We start from the raw sequence: 16,413 nt of genomic DNA, 5'->3' as shown, positions 1-16,413 counted from the left end.
AGATGCAAGTAAGCCAAATCTATTCTGAATTCCTTACCCTCCCCAGCATGTCTTAGATTCTGACCAGACATTGTGTGTTGGGTGTGTAGCCTGTCTTGACTCCTTCTCAGGAACCAAAGCTATATAACCAGCCTTATTGGTGAGGGACTGGTTGAATTTCTCCTTCCTTTTGGCACTAAGTGTCCCTTGATACCCAATAAAATACTCACCAGTAACAAAATCAGTCTTCAATTATTCAGGAGTTGATCATTCAGATCCCCTCCTTCTCATATTCTTTTTCCCCACCTACTCTCTAACCCGTAGGTTGCTCACTGGTAAACAGACCACTGAAGGCTGGCCGGAGCAAGGAGAACGATTCCAGCCAGTGGACTTTGTGAGGCCCAAGAAACTCCAATGAGAAGCCAGAGTTTGTGGATGGCTTAACACTGCCTGAAAGTCTGGAGAATTTTCCTGATGCTATCAACTACTCTTGGTAGGGCATAGAAAAGATCATCTGTCCCTGGCAGCAATCATTCTAGGCTGTTACCAGTTTTGTCCTTCCATTCTCTAGGTGGTGATTCTCTATGGTCCCAGCTTCTCCGCTTACTCAATGTGTGAATTAAGACACAGTTTCATCTCTCTGAGCCTCATTTCATCATTGATAAAATAGAAACAGTAAGGTGACAGGTTTGCTCTGAGGACCAGAGCATTAATTCCAAGAAAAAAATAATGTATGAAAGTGCTTTGTAAATGCAGATGGCATTCCAATTTTATATCATTACCGACATTAATTGTTTTTTCATGGTTTAAGTTTTAATGAGAACGCTGATTTTTCTTCTCAATGGGAGAGGTATTCCACATGGGTTACTGTGATGGATGAAGTCCTGGATACCTGCACACTTAATATGAGTGTCAAATTCCATCTCAGTGCTTACCTTGGGAGGTTTCCTTAATGATGGAAACAAAAAATTTCAGCAGCAGAAGTAGAAAGGGTTGTCAACACAGCAGCCACATCAGAGGGAAGCAATGAAAAAGAAAAAACATAACGGAAACTCAGCATCTTGGTAACATGATCTGAAGGATACTCTACAAAGATGAGAAGCCAAATTCACTTTGCTGCCTGAAGTGATAAACTATTATATTTGCTCAAAAATATATTACAGGCACAATGGGTTTCTTTCCTGGTTTACAGAGAATGGATTCAGTCACTCAGAGGTATTCTTAATGATTCTAAAAAATGCCAACAGAAAAGCATCCAGATAAAGAAAGCATGTACAATCATATTGTACCTGGTCAAACACTTTTAAATTAATTTCCACATTTAAATTTTCTTAAATTGGTGTTACAATATATGTATATTTCCTTCGATAAATATTCTAATTTACATGGGATTTTTTTCCCCATTTGAAAGCCACAGTTCTCAACAATTTTCATGTATTTCATCACTGAAGAGAAACTGAAGAGCTAGCCTCCTCCCATAACCAGCCACACAAGCACATTTTTACATGTTAATATCCCCCCAAATGACTGGAATTGCCACCTGGAGAAAATTCCGAAAAGCAAACCGTTTTCAAAGTAACAAACCAGTGGGCTGACTTGCCTTGTAAACATTTTCCATGTATATGAAATTAAAAAGCTGAACTATGATTTTTATAAAATGTGAGCCTCTGACAGTTAGTTCTTAGCCTTCCTGATGTGGGTGTTTTTAATCAGCCTCCAGTATCATCAATACATAAACTGTAAAATTATCGTTAAGTAGAAATGGGGGAGTTTTCCCCGTGGCTTTATTCCTTCTTCACAAGGAATAAGACCTGAAGGATAAGAAAATGGATTTTCCAGGGCACAGGGCATGGAAATCAAAAGGTACAGGCAAAAATAGCACGGTGACCTTTCTCCAGCATTGGGCACAGCACTCCTCACAGAGCTCTGAGGGCCCCAAATAAAACCCGGAGCTCAGCGGCAAGGAAAGAATGTCCATGCATTCCAAAATCAGGTAGACAATCCGAAGTTTTAAATAGAGGGAAAGAAAACCATGACATTCCATAAAGATGAAGCTTTATCATCTTCTTGAAATTGTATGACCGAGCTGAAAGGATCCTTCACGTCATTACTTCAGACAGGCACGATGGGAATGTGATTTTTTATCGTCAGGTTTTAGAGGGGACCCTATCTAGAAAAACTGGTATTTCTGGCTGCCATCAAGTAAGTGTGAACATTCTATCTACCCTTTCAAGCAGGATAAACATTTATGGATGTTATACTAAAAATGCACGAGTGCTTTTAATCTAAGAAAGCCATGGATCTTTGCTTTGTGCATAAACTTAAAGGTTTCTGCCAAGAAAATTTCCTTAAGTGGAACACTGTTCTGGAAGGCATCTGTTCTGAGCAGGTAGAACAATAATGAAAACAGTATGCACAGTACTTTTGACTAAACCTTCTCTAATTTTGCTTGCCTTACTTTTTAAAAGCCACTAAAATTTTTTTCTAATGTTTTTATTTATTTTTGAGACAGAGAGAGGCAGAGCATGAGCAGGGGAGGGGCAGAGAGAGAGGCAGACACAGAATCCGAAGCAGGCTCCAGGCTCTGTTTCACAGAGCCTGATGCAGGGCTCGAACTCACGGACTGTGAGATCATGACCTGAGCTGAAGTCAGATGCTCAACCAACTGAGACACCCAGGCATCCCTAAAAGCCATTTAAATCACTGCTTTACTTAACAAAGGACAGACGAGTCACTTGGGTTATCATAAGGCAATCATATGAAACAGCATGGACCAAGTTAATAAAATAAACATTTTATGTGAAGGCTGTGATGAGCCAAGCAATCTAATGGAGGTCGAATGTGCTAACAGGAATTCCAGGGATCTCTCCAGAGTTTTTCTGTGCTTCTTTCATGCTACAACTGTATGACAATCATCACCAGCAGCAAAGTACCAGTGCTGTTTCGTAGTCAGTAGTATATTCACCCCCTGAGCTGTCTAACAATAAAGCTATCCTATCTTCATGGACGTGCCAATATGGTTTGCCTTATTCTTATTCGGAAACCAATCCTGTTTCAGCATTATAAGTATTTAAAAAAATATATATCCCTTTCCCTTAGAAAGACAGCACATCATATAGGAATGACAACATGATTCTGCCACCTTTCTCTGTTCTTTGGGATCACTTAAGAATAAATGGAGACTGGGGAGCATGGGAAAAAGGGAGGTCACTACACGGACCTGCTGCTACCCAAATTTACTCATCGTTTAATTTAGAATAAAGATCCTTACCAAAGAAGGAAAAGTAAGTCACTTAGTGTACCAAAAGTGTACTTCGTTAATCAGTAAACCTTTCTTGAGATGTGAATTAAGAGATGAGCAACTAAGTGATCCTAATTCAGAGCCAACATTTACTACCCCAATCCCCAGAGGCCACATGACATTCTCTGGTAGTCGTGAAGAAAAATTTTTCCATTATGAGTAATACTTGTACTGCAACCAAATATAGTATGTTATCCTTTGGAAAAAACCAATAGGATATTACAACGTAAAGATACAAGTTTTCGCACAAATGTATGAGAAAGGATGAATAACATAAGCCATCTATCAGAAACATAATCAATATTATCTTTTTTAAATTAGGTCTTTGTTGATTGTATCCATAAGGTCTTATCAACAGTTTCATCTAACTCTCAGTAACATCCAGCTTATCGCGGATACCAGCATGGCTCAGAAAGAGGCAACATCCTCAGCCAAGCAAACATTCAATCAACTACAAGAGCACCTCTTCAAACAGACCTCACTGACCTACAGACACAGGCTTGGTTGCTGACTCATCAGAAAATGTAGCATTCCATTGACACTTAGGTAAAAGTATGTGTGTTCCTGACCACTCTCACTGCCCAACTTGTCATTCATTTTTAAAAAGTCCTTGTTTTGGGGCACCTGGGTGGCTCAGTCGGTTAAGTGGCCGACTTCGGCTCAGGTCATGATCTCGCGGTCCGTGAGTTTGAGCCCCGCGTCGGGCTCTGTGCTGACAGCTCAGAGCCCGGAGCCTGTTTCAGATTCTGTGTCTCCCTCTCTCTGACCCTCCCCCGTTCATGCTCTGTCTCTCTCTGTCTCAAAAATAAACGTTAAAAAAATAATAATAAAAAAAATAATAAAAAGTCCTTGTTTTTAGTCGTGATCCTCTGTAAGTTATCATGAGACTTTTTGTGTGTGTATTCCAAAGAAATAAACTGAACACAATTTGACATTTTGGAAGCCAGTAAGGTTGTGTTTCTAGATCCCAGGATTTGGAGAGAAAATAAGGAGGTGCACGCCGGGCTGGCACTTAATATACCCCCAATAAATGCTGGCCATTATGTTGACTGCCTCTGTGTGCCAGGTTACCTAAGGATCGTATGCAAAACTTAAAGAGTGAAATAAAATAGAATGAGGGGGTTGGACTAGAATGTTTCCAATCCCTTCCTACGCAGGAACTGTTTCACAGTAATGAAACCCTGGTGGGAATTATTTGAGCCATTTCATAATTTTGTATGGTCCATGAAGAAGAAAGGGTTTTCTAAATCAAATGTACTATTTTCAATTAGTGAATCATATCAAATTTTTCCCTAACATTTATTACATGTTAAAATAAATGGACTTGATGGGTACTGAGGAGGGCACCTTTTGGGATGAGCACTGGGTGTTGTATGGAAACCAATTTGACAATAAATTTCACATATTGAAGAAAAAATAAATAAATAAATAAATAAATAAATGGACTTCTCCCCATTTTCCAAAAAAGAAAGAAAGAGAAAAAAAAGAAACGAAGGAGGTACAGTTCTACATGGATAGTAGCTCTATTTTACAGAACACCAGAGCTGCTTTTCTCTCAGGATAAGCAGGGCAGTGAATCTCTTCAAGGTCACCCACACCAGGTATCTGACAAGTCCTGTCATTTCCATGTCTTTATCCCACTTCTGTCTCCCCAATCTGCCTGATTAGATTTCCCCACTCTCCAAGACACAGCTCAAAGCTCAATTCAACTGTGTCAAATCCTCAAACGTTGTGTGAGGAGACCACCTTGGCCTTTCCCACCTCTGATATTATGCCCCAAGGATCTCTATGGTCAAAAAAAACAGCTCTGCACTTACCAGCATACATAAAGCCCTTCAGTAATTTTGTCTATATTTGAATCTCCCTGAAAGTAGAGGTCATGCCACATGCTATTTTCATGACCTCGGCCCTTGATCCTACATATTCATGCAGAATGGAAGGCACTGTAAGAACTCAGAACTAATTTTTTACATTAGCGAGTTAGACATAATCCAGATGTGAAGATTTTCTTCGATTACCGCCACAGTCCCAAAATGTGGGGGCAAAGGCTGCTTGCATTTAATAGTAGTGAGGACTTCAGAGATTATTAGAAAATGTAGACTCTTTTCAATGACTTATTTAAAAATAGCTATTTCTCTGCACCAGCATTTCATATAGAGAAGTTCAAATCCCATGTTAACAAGGGTCAAACCCTCAAAAGTTGCAGAGGTTAATTAAGTTCAGAAAGGCAGTTTGATAAGACTAGAGGACACACACACACACACACACACACACACACACACACACACACACACACAGAAACAGGACTGTAAGAATAAGGTAGACCTATACTGGGCCAGCTCTTGAAATAAGGAGAGGGTACTTAATTTAACAGGTAGCCCAGACCTGGAAAGTTCAACAAACAAGTGAAACGAAGAAAGCAATGTAAGAGTCTATTACAATAACCCTAGATAGCTGTTGTTCTTTCCTCATACCTCATGTTGGAAGATTTATGGGAGAAGGAGTCTTCTGTCCATCACTTTTCCCTATCAACTACAGTTAGCGCCTCAGAAGTGAGATGGCCAAAGGCCCTAGTGTGCAGGGGCCCTAGCACTAGTCAGCGCTTTGGCAGACAAGACGGATCCGCCTCTTGCTTCTGAAACAGGAAATTCTCTTCCATGTGTGTTTTATTGACTGAATGTCAGAAACTGCCACAACCTCTATCTGAAGATATACAGCTAAATGACATCTGACTCCTGGAGATTAGTCCAAGGATGTGTATTTTGTGAAGTCCCTGATCACTTCCACTGTCACATGGAGAACAAAACACAAAGTCACCTAAATCGTCCAAGTACTTTGTTAACCTTGTTTATTGAGCACCAATTCCTACGCTGCAAAGTACAGGTGCTCTCTGAGGGGTGTTTCGGGGAATGAGACACGGCCTCTGGCCTCAAGAAGGTGAACACCTTGTGAGAGGGACAGATACATACACGAATAACTGACACTAGCAGACTGTGACTGTCACAGCACAGATGGGAACAAAGCTATATTCGGTCACCAACTATTGAACACCCACTGTGTGCTACTTTGTTGAAGTGCAAAAATAAATTAGGGGCGCCTGAGTGACTCAGTCGGTTGAGCGTCCAACTTTAGCTCAGGTCATGATCTCACGGTTCATGGGTTCGAGCCCCGCGTCGGGCTCTGTGCTGACAGCTCAGAGCCTGGAGCCTGCTTCCGATTCTGTGTCTCCCTCTCTCTGCCCCTCCCCCGCTTGCACTCGGTCTCTCTCTCTCAAAAATAAATTTTAAAAAATTAAAAAATAGGGGCGCCTGGGTGGCGCAGTCGGTTAAGCGTCCGACTTCAGCCAGGTCACGATCTCGCGGTCCGTGAGTTCGAGCCCCGCGTCAGGCTCTGGGCTGATGGCTCGGAGCCTGGAGCCTGTTTCCGATTCTGTGTCTCCCTCTCTCTCTGCCCCTCCCCCGTTCATGCTCTGTCTCTCTCTGTCCCAAAAATAAATAAAAAACGTTGAAAAAAAAAATTTAAAAAAAAAAAAAAAAAAAAAAAAAAAAATTAAAAAATAAACTAGATATGTTGTCTTTCGAACAGTAAACAAAACTTATAGACACGGATTACAATACAATGTGATGTGCACAGCAACAGATTCAAAGAGGGTGAGATCGGCTGAAAAAGAGAGGAAGGTTCTCAGAAGAGAAAAACCCTGAGGATAATTTAGAAGGCTAAACAGAGTCACCCACCTGACAAGACAAAGAAATGGCATCCCCATAGGGGGAACTGTCTGTGCACAAAGATTCAGAGCACACAGCCCACTTGAAGACCAGAGATCGTAGGACAGCTGCCAACCTGAGCAGTTTGGGCCACAGAAGCAGAGATGCTGGGACACAGGATGACACGGGATTGGGGTTTTGTCAAATAGGTGGGTATAAAGGTTTCGCTGCAACCAAGATTTATTGACCTCAGTTTGAAAAGAGGTTTATAAGCTTGTGTTACCAGGTTAATATATCCATGTATTTAAAACACAACAAGCACTCTATGAATGATAAGGGGGCTACATATGCATTTTGAAGAGCCTTTGAAACCTTCTTCACAAGGAGAATGTAAATGTCAAAAACATTAAATTCCATGACAAAGTCTGGTTTGAAAACTTTAAAAAAGAGTTAGCAGATTGATTATCAAGCTCACAGGAAGCTACAGCAAAATTTTCTGAATGTGCAAGGAAATCAGTTCATTCAATGGAAGTGTTACCAATGAGAGCAGACTTTAATTTTTTAAGTTTATCTTTTTATTTTGAAAGAGAAAGAGAGAGAGAGAGAGAAAGCAGGGGAGGGGCAGAGAGACAGGGAGAGAGAGCATCTCAAGCAGGCTCCACACTGTCAGCACAGAGCCCGATGTGGGGCTCAAACTCACGAACTGCGAGATCATGACCTGAGACAAAGTCCGGCATTCAACCAACTGAGCCACCCAGGCACCCGCTTTGCAATTTCTATAAGAAGTAAAATAGGGTCATGGTAAAGGGTCACGATTTTGAGCCAGACAACTCTAGCTCTGCCAGCATTTGGCTACGTTGACCTTGGGCAAGTTTATTCAAGCCCTCTGAGCCTCAGTTTCTGTGTCTGTAAAATGGGGAAGCACTCCTTCAGGACCAATGAAGGATGACAGGTGATGGCAAGGCTAACATTACACACAATGGGCGCATGGTCACGGCTCAATAAATGTTAGATGCAAGTGCTGCTCGTACAACAAACAGCTCTCCTGGATGATACATGCAAAATGTCCACATAGCTCAAAACTCAGTTTCCTCTGGGGAAAAGTTCCTGAGAGCTGAAGAATGACAGCACTTTGTGTGTGTGTGTGTGTGTGTGCGTGTGTGTGCGTGTGTGTGTGTGTGTGTGTGTGTGTGTGTGGTAGAGAATATTTATGAACTTAAAAATATGCTCTTGGGGCACTTGGGTGGCTCAGTCAGTTAAGCGTCCGACTTCAGCTCAGGTCATGATCTCACGGTTCGTGAGCCCCGCATCGGGCTCTGTGCTGACAGCTCAGAGCCTGGAGCCTGCTTCGGATTCTCTCTGTCCCTCTCTCTCTGACCCTCCCCCACTCACACTCCGTCTCTCTCAAAAATAAATAAATGTTTGAAAATTTTTTTAATTAAAAATAATAAAAAAATATATTTTTAAAAAATACGCTCTTCAAACAGGGAGAACAGAACATTGGTAACTGTTACAGCACAACTAACAGATACATGGATGGTCATTATGTTCTTTTTAGAAGGTTCAAGATGTTCAAAATGTTTTCAATGTTCAGAAATGCATTTCAGAGAAAAAAGAATGCTCAAACATTAAACTGAATACAAAAGGTTCTGAGTCTTAGATGTGCTTGCTGTGGAGACGAGAATGACTGTGAGGGTCGACGGCAGTGAGGACCACCGGATGGTATAATCAGAGCCGCCAGATTAGGGGGGAGGGGAGACTCTGGACTCTGCAAGGAGCCCCGCCCTTCTGTTGACTCCAGTAAACAGTGATCGAGAACCCTCCAGGGATGCACACTCTCCATGCTGCACTGATTTCTGCCTAGGAGGGCACTTCTAATAAAACAGGATTGTATCCTCTAAGGATTGTACCCTCCTTCCTAATGTATAATAAAGGAAGAGAAAGAATAGAAAAAACTCCCCTTAGAGATAATTAGATAAACATGTATAGAGTTGGACACCTTCACAAGCACTAAGCTGTATTAATTTTTCCAGAAAAGAGTCAAGAGCAGGTGCGTAAGTACAAACACTGGGGCACACCTCATCGAGCTGATCACACCTGATGTCTGTCCAAGCACTGGTGCCCTGAACGACAGGGTGAAGAAAACCCCTGACGGCTGGCAAAGTAGCCACAGGAATAATGAGGCGAGGTTTTAAGAGACTCTTCATTAAAAAATGAGCTCATATTTTACAACGTGCCATTTATTTTCTCCGTCTATTATGTTGAGGTTATTCACCACAACACTCACGAAAGGACCTAGAAGCACTACTTAAGGACTGGAAAAGCTGGCAGTAAAACAAGCAGGGCTCCCTCCGCAGGAGAAACAGAACCCAGGCAGCAAACAGATTTGGTTCCCTTTCCTACGATGGCACCTTGAATTTTCAGGCGCGAACCAAAGAGCAGAATCGCATTACCAATGTAAGATGCACCCTATAGGCCAGATGAATATTTACAGTTCACCACTGAAGTCCACTGAAATAAGAAGAGACAAGGTGATTAAAAACAACAACAACTGCCATTCTGTTAGTCACTGTTAAAACATTTTCTGCAATAAAGATACATCAGCTTTATAACAGAAGCAAAATACTTCTGAAATAAAGTAATAGCAAAAGCTTACAATTACCACTGGAGGATTCCTAATTAATGTGCACTTGATAAATTAATTGCATTATTCTAAAATTCTGAGGATTCCAAAGAATGTCTCAGGGTTGTAAGAGTGGAGGACACAAACACAACACAATTCCAATCTCTTTATTTTATCATAAAAAAATTTTTTTTAATTTTTTTAATGTTTATTTATTTTTGAGAGACAGAGGTGTGGCACAAGTGAGGGAGGGGCAGAGAGAGAGGGAGACACAGAATCCAAAGCAGGCTCCAGGCTCTGAGCTGTCAGCACAGAGCCCGACGCGGGGCTCAAACTCACGAGCTGTGAGATCATGACCTGAGCTGAAGTCGGATGCTCAGCCGACTGAGCCACCCAGGTGCCCCCCAAAAAATTTTTTTTAATGTTTATTTGTTTTCGAGAGAGAGAGAGAGAGACAGAGTGCAAGCTGGGGAGGGGCAGAGAGACAAGGAGACACAGAATCCGAAGCAGGCTCCAGGCTCTGAGCTGTCAGCACAGAGCCTGACGCGGGGCTCAGACTCACGAACCGTGAGATCATGACCCGAGCCGAAGTTGGACGCTTAATCCACTGAGCCACCCAGGCGCCCCTATTTTATCATTTTTTTAACGTTTATTTTTAAGAGAGAGAGAAAGAATGCACAGGGGAGGGGCAGAGAGAGAAAGGGAAACAGAGAATCCCAACCAGGCTCTGCACTGTCAGCACAGAGGCCAATGCAGGGCTCAAACCCATGAACTGTGAGATCATGACCTGAGCTGAAATCAAGAGTCAGACATTTGGCCAACTGAGCCACCCAGGTGCCCCCAAAATTCTAATTTCTTACATCATTATTTTCTTTCTGCACAGTTGTGTACCATATGCTTGCCACCCAGCAAACACGAGTTTTAACAATATAGGCCAATACCATTTCCACTCACTAAGCAGGAAGGCAAACAACGGGCACCGGTTATCATTAGAACTGACTGAAGCCCCTAGTGTGCATCAAATGGCTTACACATAATTTGTATCCAATGGAGTCTAGTTAAAGGATTCAACCAACCAACCAGTGGGTTCCCAACCTCTCCCAATACCAGGTTTCTTCTCTGCTAGAACACTAGTAACTGTAAATATGCTTCCAATACAAATGTTGTTGGCTGAAAATACTTTTTAAATAAACAAAATTAAAGTTATTCAGGGTGAGTCTAAAATCTAAAAACCCCAACTTCAGAGGAGGGGAGAGGGCTAGGGGTTGAGCCAGTCACCAATGGCCAGTGATTTGATCAATCCTGTTTCATCAATCATAACAAACCTTCATAAAAATCCTAACAGTGGGGTTTGGAGAGCGTCCAGGTTGCTGACCAGGAGGTGCTGGGAGGGTGGCGCACCCAGAGCAGACGAGGAAGGCTGTGTGCTCTTCCCACGTACCCTGCCTTGCACATCTCTCCCATCTGGCTGTTTGAGTTGTATCAGAATAATAACAATAAACCGATAACCTAGGGAATAGTCTTCCCAAGTTCTATGAGCTGCTGTAGCAAATTACCAAAGCTGAGGAGGGTGGGAACCTCAGTCAGTCAGAAGCAGGGATGGAGGAGGAGGTAAGTCCTGTGGGACTGGGTCCCTAACCTGTGGGGTCTGACAATGACTCTAGGTGGACAGGTGTCAGAATTGAACTGAATTGTAGGACACCCAGCTGGGGCCCACAGAGAACTGGAGAACTGGGTGGTGTGAGATGCACATGTGGTGGCCAGAAGTACTGAGAACAGAGTAGCTAAACATAAATGGCTACTACCTGCACAAATCTGGAAATATCTCCCAGCCCCGTGCTCCTCATAGTACAGTGTGAGGCTGAGGGCAGTCCGTGAACTGTTTGCTACCAATTCTGAAGAAGTGAAACATCTCTTCCAAAGTACTGGCCACTCTTACCCTCCTTTAGAGATAACATGCCACGATGCCGTCCCTCTCTGACATTTACAAAAGTATGTGTCCCTGATGGATTGGGATTGAAAAGGAAAAAGAAATGATCCTTTGGGAGTTTTTTTTTGTTTGTTTTTTTTGTTTTTTTGTTTTTAATGTCACCCAGAAGCCAAGTAGAGTTTCAAAGGAAAGTTTCATTTCTACATAATTAGCTGGCTAATAAAAAAAAAAAAAGATCACAGGGGCACCTGGGTGGCTCAGTCAGTTAAGCATCTGACTCTTGATTTCAACTCAGGTCATGATCTCACAGTTCGTGAGACTGAGCCCTACATTGGGCTCTGCACTGACAGTGCGGAGCCTGCTTGGGATTCTCTCTCTCTCTCCCTCTCTCTCTCTCCCTCTCTCTTCCACTCACTCTCCCTTGTTCTCACTTTCTCTCTCTCTCAAAAATAAACAATTTGTTTAAAAGATTAAAATGCAAAACTTGAGGTTAAATCACAAGGATATCCACAGTACCTATTAATCCAACCTAACGATACCCGTATGTACATCCCTAAAATTAAAATGGGCGCACAAACCAATGAAAGTTGTACAAGTTACATGACATAATTCATGGACTCATGATCATCAATAACAGCTTCCTTGCCTTTTTTTTTTTCCTTCTAATATTGTCAAGGGAAGTCACACCTGAGTTGTACCTCCTGACTAACAAAATGTGGCCAACCACAGGTGTGGGCCATGGCCTCCGGGAAAGCCACGGGCCTGGCGGTCTCTGTGGAGCATTCTCCAAGGCCACTTCAGGGAGCTCCTGTCCCTCATTGTCATAGCTGCAATTCCCAGCGGGAGGAACCTGCAGGAACTCATACTCGCTTAACCAAAACAAAACTGAGCAGAGGAAACATGGCTCTTTTGCAATTTTCTTGCTGTGTCCTCAAAAGTATCATGTGGTGAGGCTTTGGGAAAAATGCAGCACAGAGCACGGATCCTTGACTTAAAATCAAGAATTAAGCTCCTCTGTGAGGCCATGCTCAGGCTAATTCTCAGTCTATCTACTACTAGACTTGGCCCCAATCAATATGCCGTGTGGAAGAAACATACGTTTATCTGGTTTACTCCTTTCTCCAAGATTAAGTCTCCACGTATGTGAGGCTGTATGTACCTCAATAGCACACACTTACGACAGCATGTTGATGATCATTTAAATTTTCTACATTAGGGAGTCAGAACCACACCTCATGCTATGTGCAACAGCTTCACAAAAGCAAGGATATGAGCTGAATAATCCTAGTGGGACAGACAACAGCCTGTTATGAGTCCAGTCCAGTGTGGTGGTGAACAGCCAGGAGGGAGGAAGCAGGAGGTCCCCTTCTTTGTCTCCACCACTTTCCACGGATGTGACCTTGAATGTGAGGGCGAAATGAATGAGTATACACGAAGCTCTTAAGGAGAGCAGGATTATTTACACAGGTGATTCACAAATCTCCCACCTTCGGCCATTTATTTTACCTACAATCTTCTTTCCAGCTGCCAGAACAACAGCTGCCGTTGCTGACAACAGATGCTGGTGAAACTCTGGGAGCCTGAAGGACCCACCACCTTGAGGGCTGTGGGACGGAGGCACACCTGACTCAGCAGCCCACAAACACTGTAAGACAGCTGTGCGGGATCATTGCATTTCAAAGTCACACTGAGTTGAGGCACGAAGACAGGAAGATTACAATTCCAGTAACTCCCATGTCTGATACAAAAGAGATTTGGGGAGGCATGCTTCCTGGCAGGATGGCATCCCTCACCCCTAGCTACAACACAGACATGGATGTTGCATATGAGCCTCTGGCAAAAACTGTGTTTGCAGGGGCGCCTGGGTGGCTCAGTCGGTTGAGCATCCAACTTCGGCTCAGGTCATGATCTTGCAGTCCATGAGTTCGAGACCCGCGTCAGGCTCTGTGCTGACAGCTCGGAGCCTGGAGCCTGTTTCAGATTCTGTGTCTCCCTCTCTCTGACCCTCCCCTGTTCATGCTCTGTCTCTCTCTGTCTCAAAAATAAATAAACATTAAAAAAAAAAAAAACTATGTTTGTGACAAAAGCCACACTAGTGGTGAGGATTCGTGGCAATGTTATTCTTTATATTAGGAAGCGTGAGCTGAAAAACTTTCATCGTGAACAGCAAACTAAGAGCAGTTTAATTTTAAAGCCCAGATATATCTAAAAGCATTTAAGGCAGGATCCATGGACTGATTTCTAATTATAATCAATCTCAGCACTACAAAGAAATGAGCTATCAAGCCCCAAAAACACATGGAGGAAAGTTAAATGCATATTACTACGGCAAGGAAGCCAAACTGAAAAGGCTACATACTGAAATATTTCAACTATGTGACATTCTAGAAAAGGCAAAGCTATGGAGTCGGCGAAAAGGTCTGTGGTTGCCACGGGTTACTGGGGTCAGGGGAGAGGGGATGAATAGGGGATGAACAGGATTTCCAGGGCAGCGACAATATTCTGTATGATACAACGATGGATATACGTCATTACACATTAGTCCAAATCCAGAAAACGTAACACCAATAGTGAACCTCACCTCGTATTAACTACAGACGTTGGGTGATTACGATGTGTCAGTGTAGATTCACCAATTATAACAAATGTATCACTCCGGTGCAGGATGTTAATAACAGGGAGGCTTACATGAGGGGAGGCAGGGGGTAGATAGAAAATCTCTACCTTCCTCTTAATTTTGCTATGAACCTAAAATAGCTCTTAAATTTTTTTTATATTAAAAACAAATTTTTTAGCTAAGCCAAAACAAACACACGCCTAACTACCCTGCACGTGTAAGGTCCCCATAATGCATGCCACCATCCCAGAGCAGAAGTGGCTCCAGGCAAGCCTGAGACTGACTCTCGGTTTCCGATTGCTAAAATACGATCGTAATCATGCTACAAAGGCCTTGAGGACACCTGCCACATCTGAATCATTTTTATTATCCCCATACTACTTAACAGCATTTTCTTTGCATGTACTAGTTACGTAGTTGAAAACAAGCAGATCTTGTACCCATTAGGCAAACTCGCATCATGGACCTAATGAACACCATTATGGTGGAATTATTGAGAATTAAATGCTCTCCTCAAAAGTATAAAGGACTCTGATCATTTGTGGAAGATACTTAGAGATTCAAAACAACAGGGAAGTCCGAGTCAATTGATAGGGGAAGGAAATGTCTTTAGTCTAAATGAGATTCCAAGATATGGACAAGAGGCATGAAGGTTAGCAGATTCTCCTAATATAATGCTGAGAATTAGGACTAAAAGAGCAACAATAGTACTGAATTAGCAACTGAGTTCTGTCCTTTAAAAAGGCAGGAAGAAAAGGAAGGAAATGCGTTCATCTGTTACAGACTAAACTCATAATCTCAGTTACTAATCCAGGCTTTGAATGGGCCACACCAATCTCAAATAGAAAAACAAAATTTTCTACAGCTGGACACCGTACCCGTCATTTCATGAGGCTGCCAGTGGGCTTGCTGACGCTGTCCCCAAGGCCACCAGAGACTGGTTCCAGAACACTTTACTTGTGTATTTTATGGGGAGAAGGGACAGTGAGGGGGGAACTAATGCTACTGAGCATCTGTCCATCGCACATGGTTCTCAACGCTGTGTTTTATTCACTCAATCCTCATCACGACGCGAGTCCCGTTTCCAGATGAGTAAACTGTGTCACAAGACTAAGTAAGTGGTGGACTTAGGATTAAGACCCAGCTCTAGATCTTCTTTGGTTTATTCCTTTAACCCCACATCCAACCTTGCAACTAGGATGATCTTTAGGAAATAAATTTCCCGGGGTGCCTGGGTGGCTCAGTTGGTTAAGCGTCTGACTCCTGACTTTGACTCAGGTGATGATCTCACAGTTTGTGAGCCCTGCATCAGGCTCCGTGCTGACAGTGTGGAGCCTGCTTGGGACTCTCTCTCTCGCTTTCTGCTCCTCCCCTGCTCATGCTCTATCTCTCTCAAAAATAGATAGATGATAGATAGATAGATAGATAGATAGATAATCAAAAAAAGAAAGAAAGAAAATAAATTTCCTACCCTTCTCCTGGTTGAACATCCTATGATGACTCCCTATTGTACTTGGAAGAAATACCAAATTCCTTTATGTCATCTGTAGGACATGGCCTCTGTTCACCTCATGCAGCTTCCTCTTCCCTCTTCCTGCCCACCAAGAACTCAAAAAACTCCTGCCTCAGAGCCATCACATGAGCCGCTCTCCGTGCAAGGAATGTTCATTCTCACACACGGCACAAACGTCACCTCCTCAGTGACACCTGGGTGGCTCAGTGGGTTGAGTGTCCGACTCTTGATTTTGGCTCAGGTCATGATCTCACGGTTCCTGGGTTTGAGCCCCACATTGGGCTCTGCACGGACAGTATGGAGGCTGCCTGGGAGTCTCTCTCCCTCTCAAAATAAAGAAACTTTAAAAAAAATTTTTTTAAAGTAACCTCCCCAGAGAGGTTGTCCCTGACATCCTGTCTCCAAGTCTCCTGCTACTTGCACTATCCATTCTCCTCAGGCACCTGTCACACTGTCAGTGTCATGGACTATTGCCCATCTCGTCCACTACAGTGGGGCTGTCCACAGGTCTTACTACCATCTCCCCCGTGCCTGCCACATGGTGAGCTTCTGGTCTGGTCAGAGACACTCATCTCCTGCCCATTCGGAGTGCCCCCAGGCCCCCAGGCTGGGTCACATTCTCCTGGTTCTTTCCTGTCTGGTCTGCACAGCGCTTGATATGCAGGAAACGACTAACGTTTACTGAAGAAACAAACACATACATAAAAAATAACCCCAGGACAATCTACCAAGAATGTAGATGCCCA

General features: G+C 43.0%; 1 protein-coding gene across 7 annotated transcripts in view; it reads right to left on the bottom strand.

Moving 5' to 3' along the window:
- The window catches only part of KIF13A (kinesin family member 13A), a 212,544-nt gene that overhangs the window by 129,941 nt on the left and 66,190 nt on the right, over nucleotides 1-16,413 (bottom strand). For all 7 annotated transcript variants that reach the window (XM_042937815.1, XM_042937819.1, XM_042937816.1 and 4 more), the window contains exon 3: nucleotides 915-927. In XM_042937815.1, the coding sequence (XP_042793749.1) occupies nucleotides 915-927 (13 nt within the window). The remainder of the gene's footprint in view (nucleotides 1-914; nucleotides 928-16,413) is intronic.

Source organism: Panthera leo, chromosome B2 (genome assembly GCF_018350215.1).
Source record: "Panthera leo isolate Ple1 chromosome B2, P.leo_Ple1_pat1.1, whole genome shotgun sequence".
In the NCBI taxonomy this organism is placed as follows: Eukaryota; Metazoa; Chordata; class Mammalia; order Carnivora; family Felidae; genus Panthera; species Panthera leo.
Note: the sequence above shows the minus strand (reverse complement) of the source record. Positions and strands in the feature narration are given on the sequence as shown.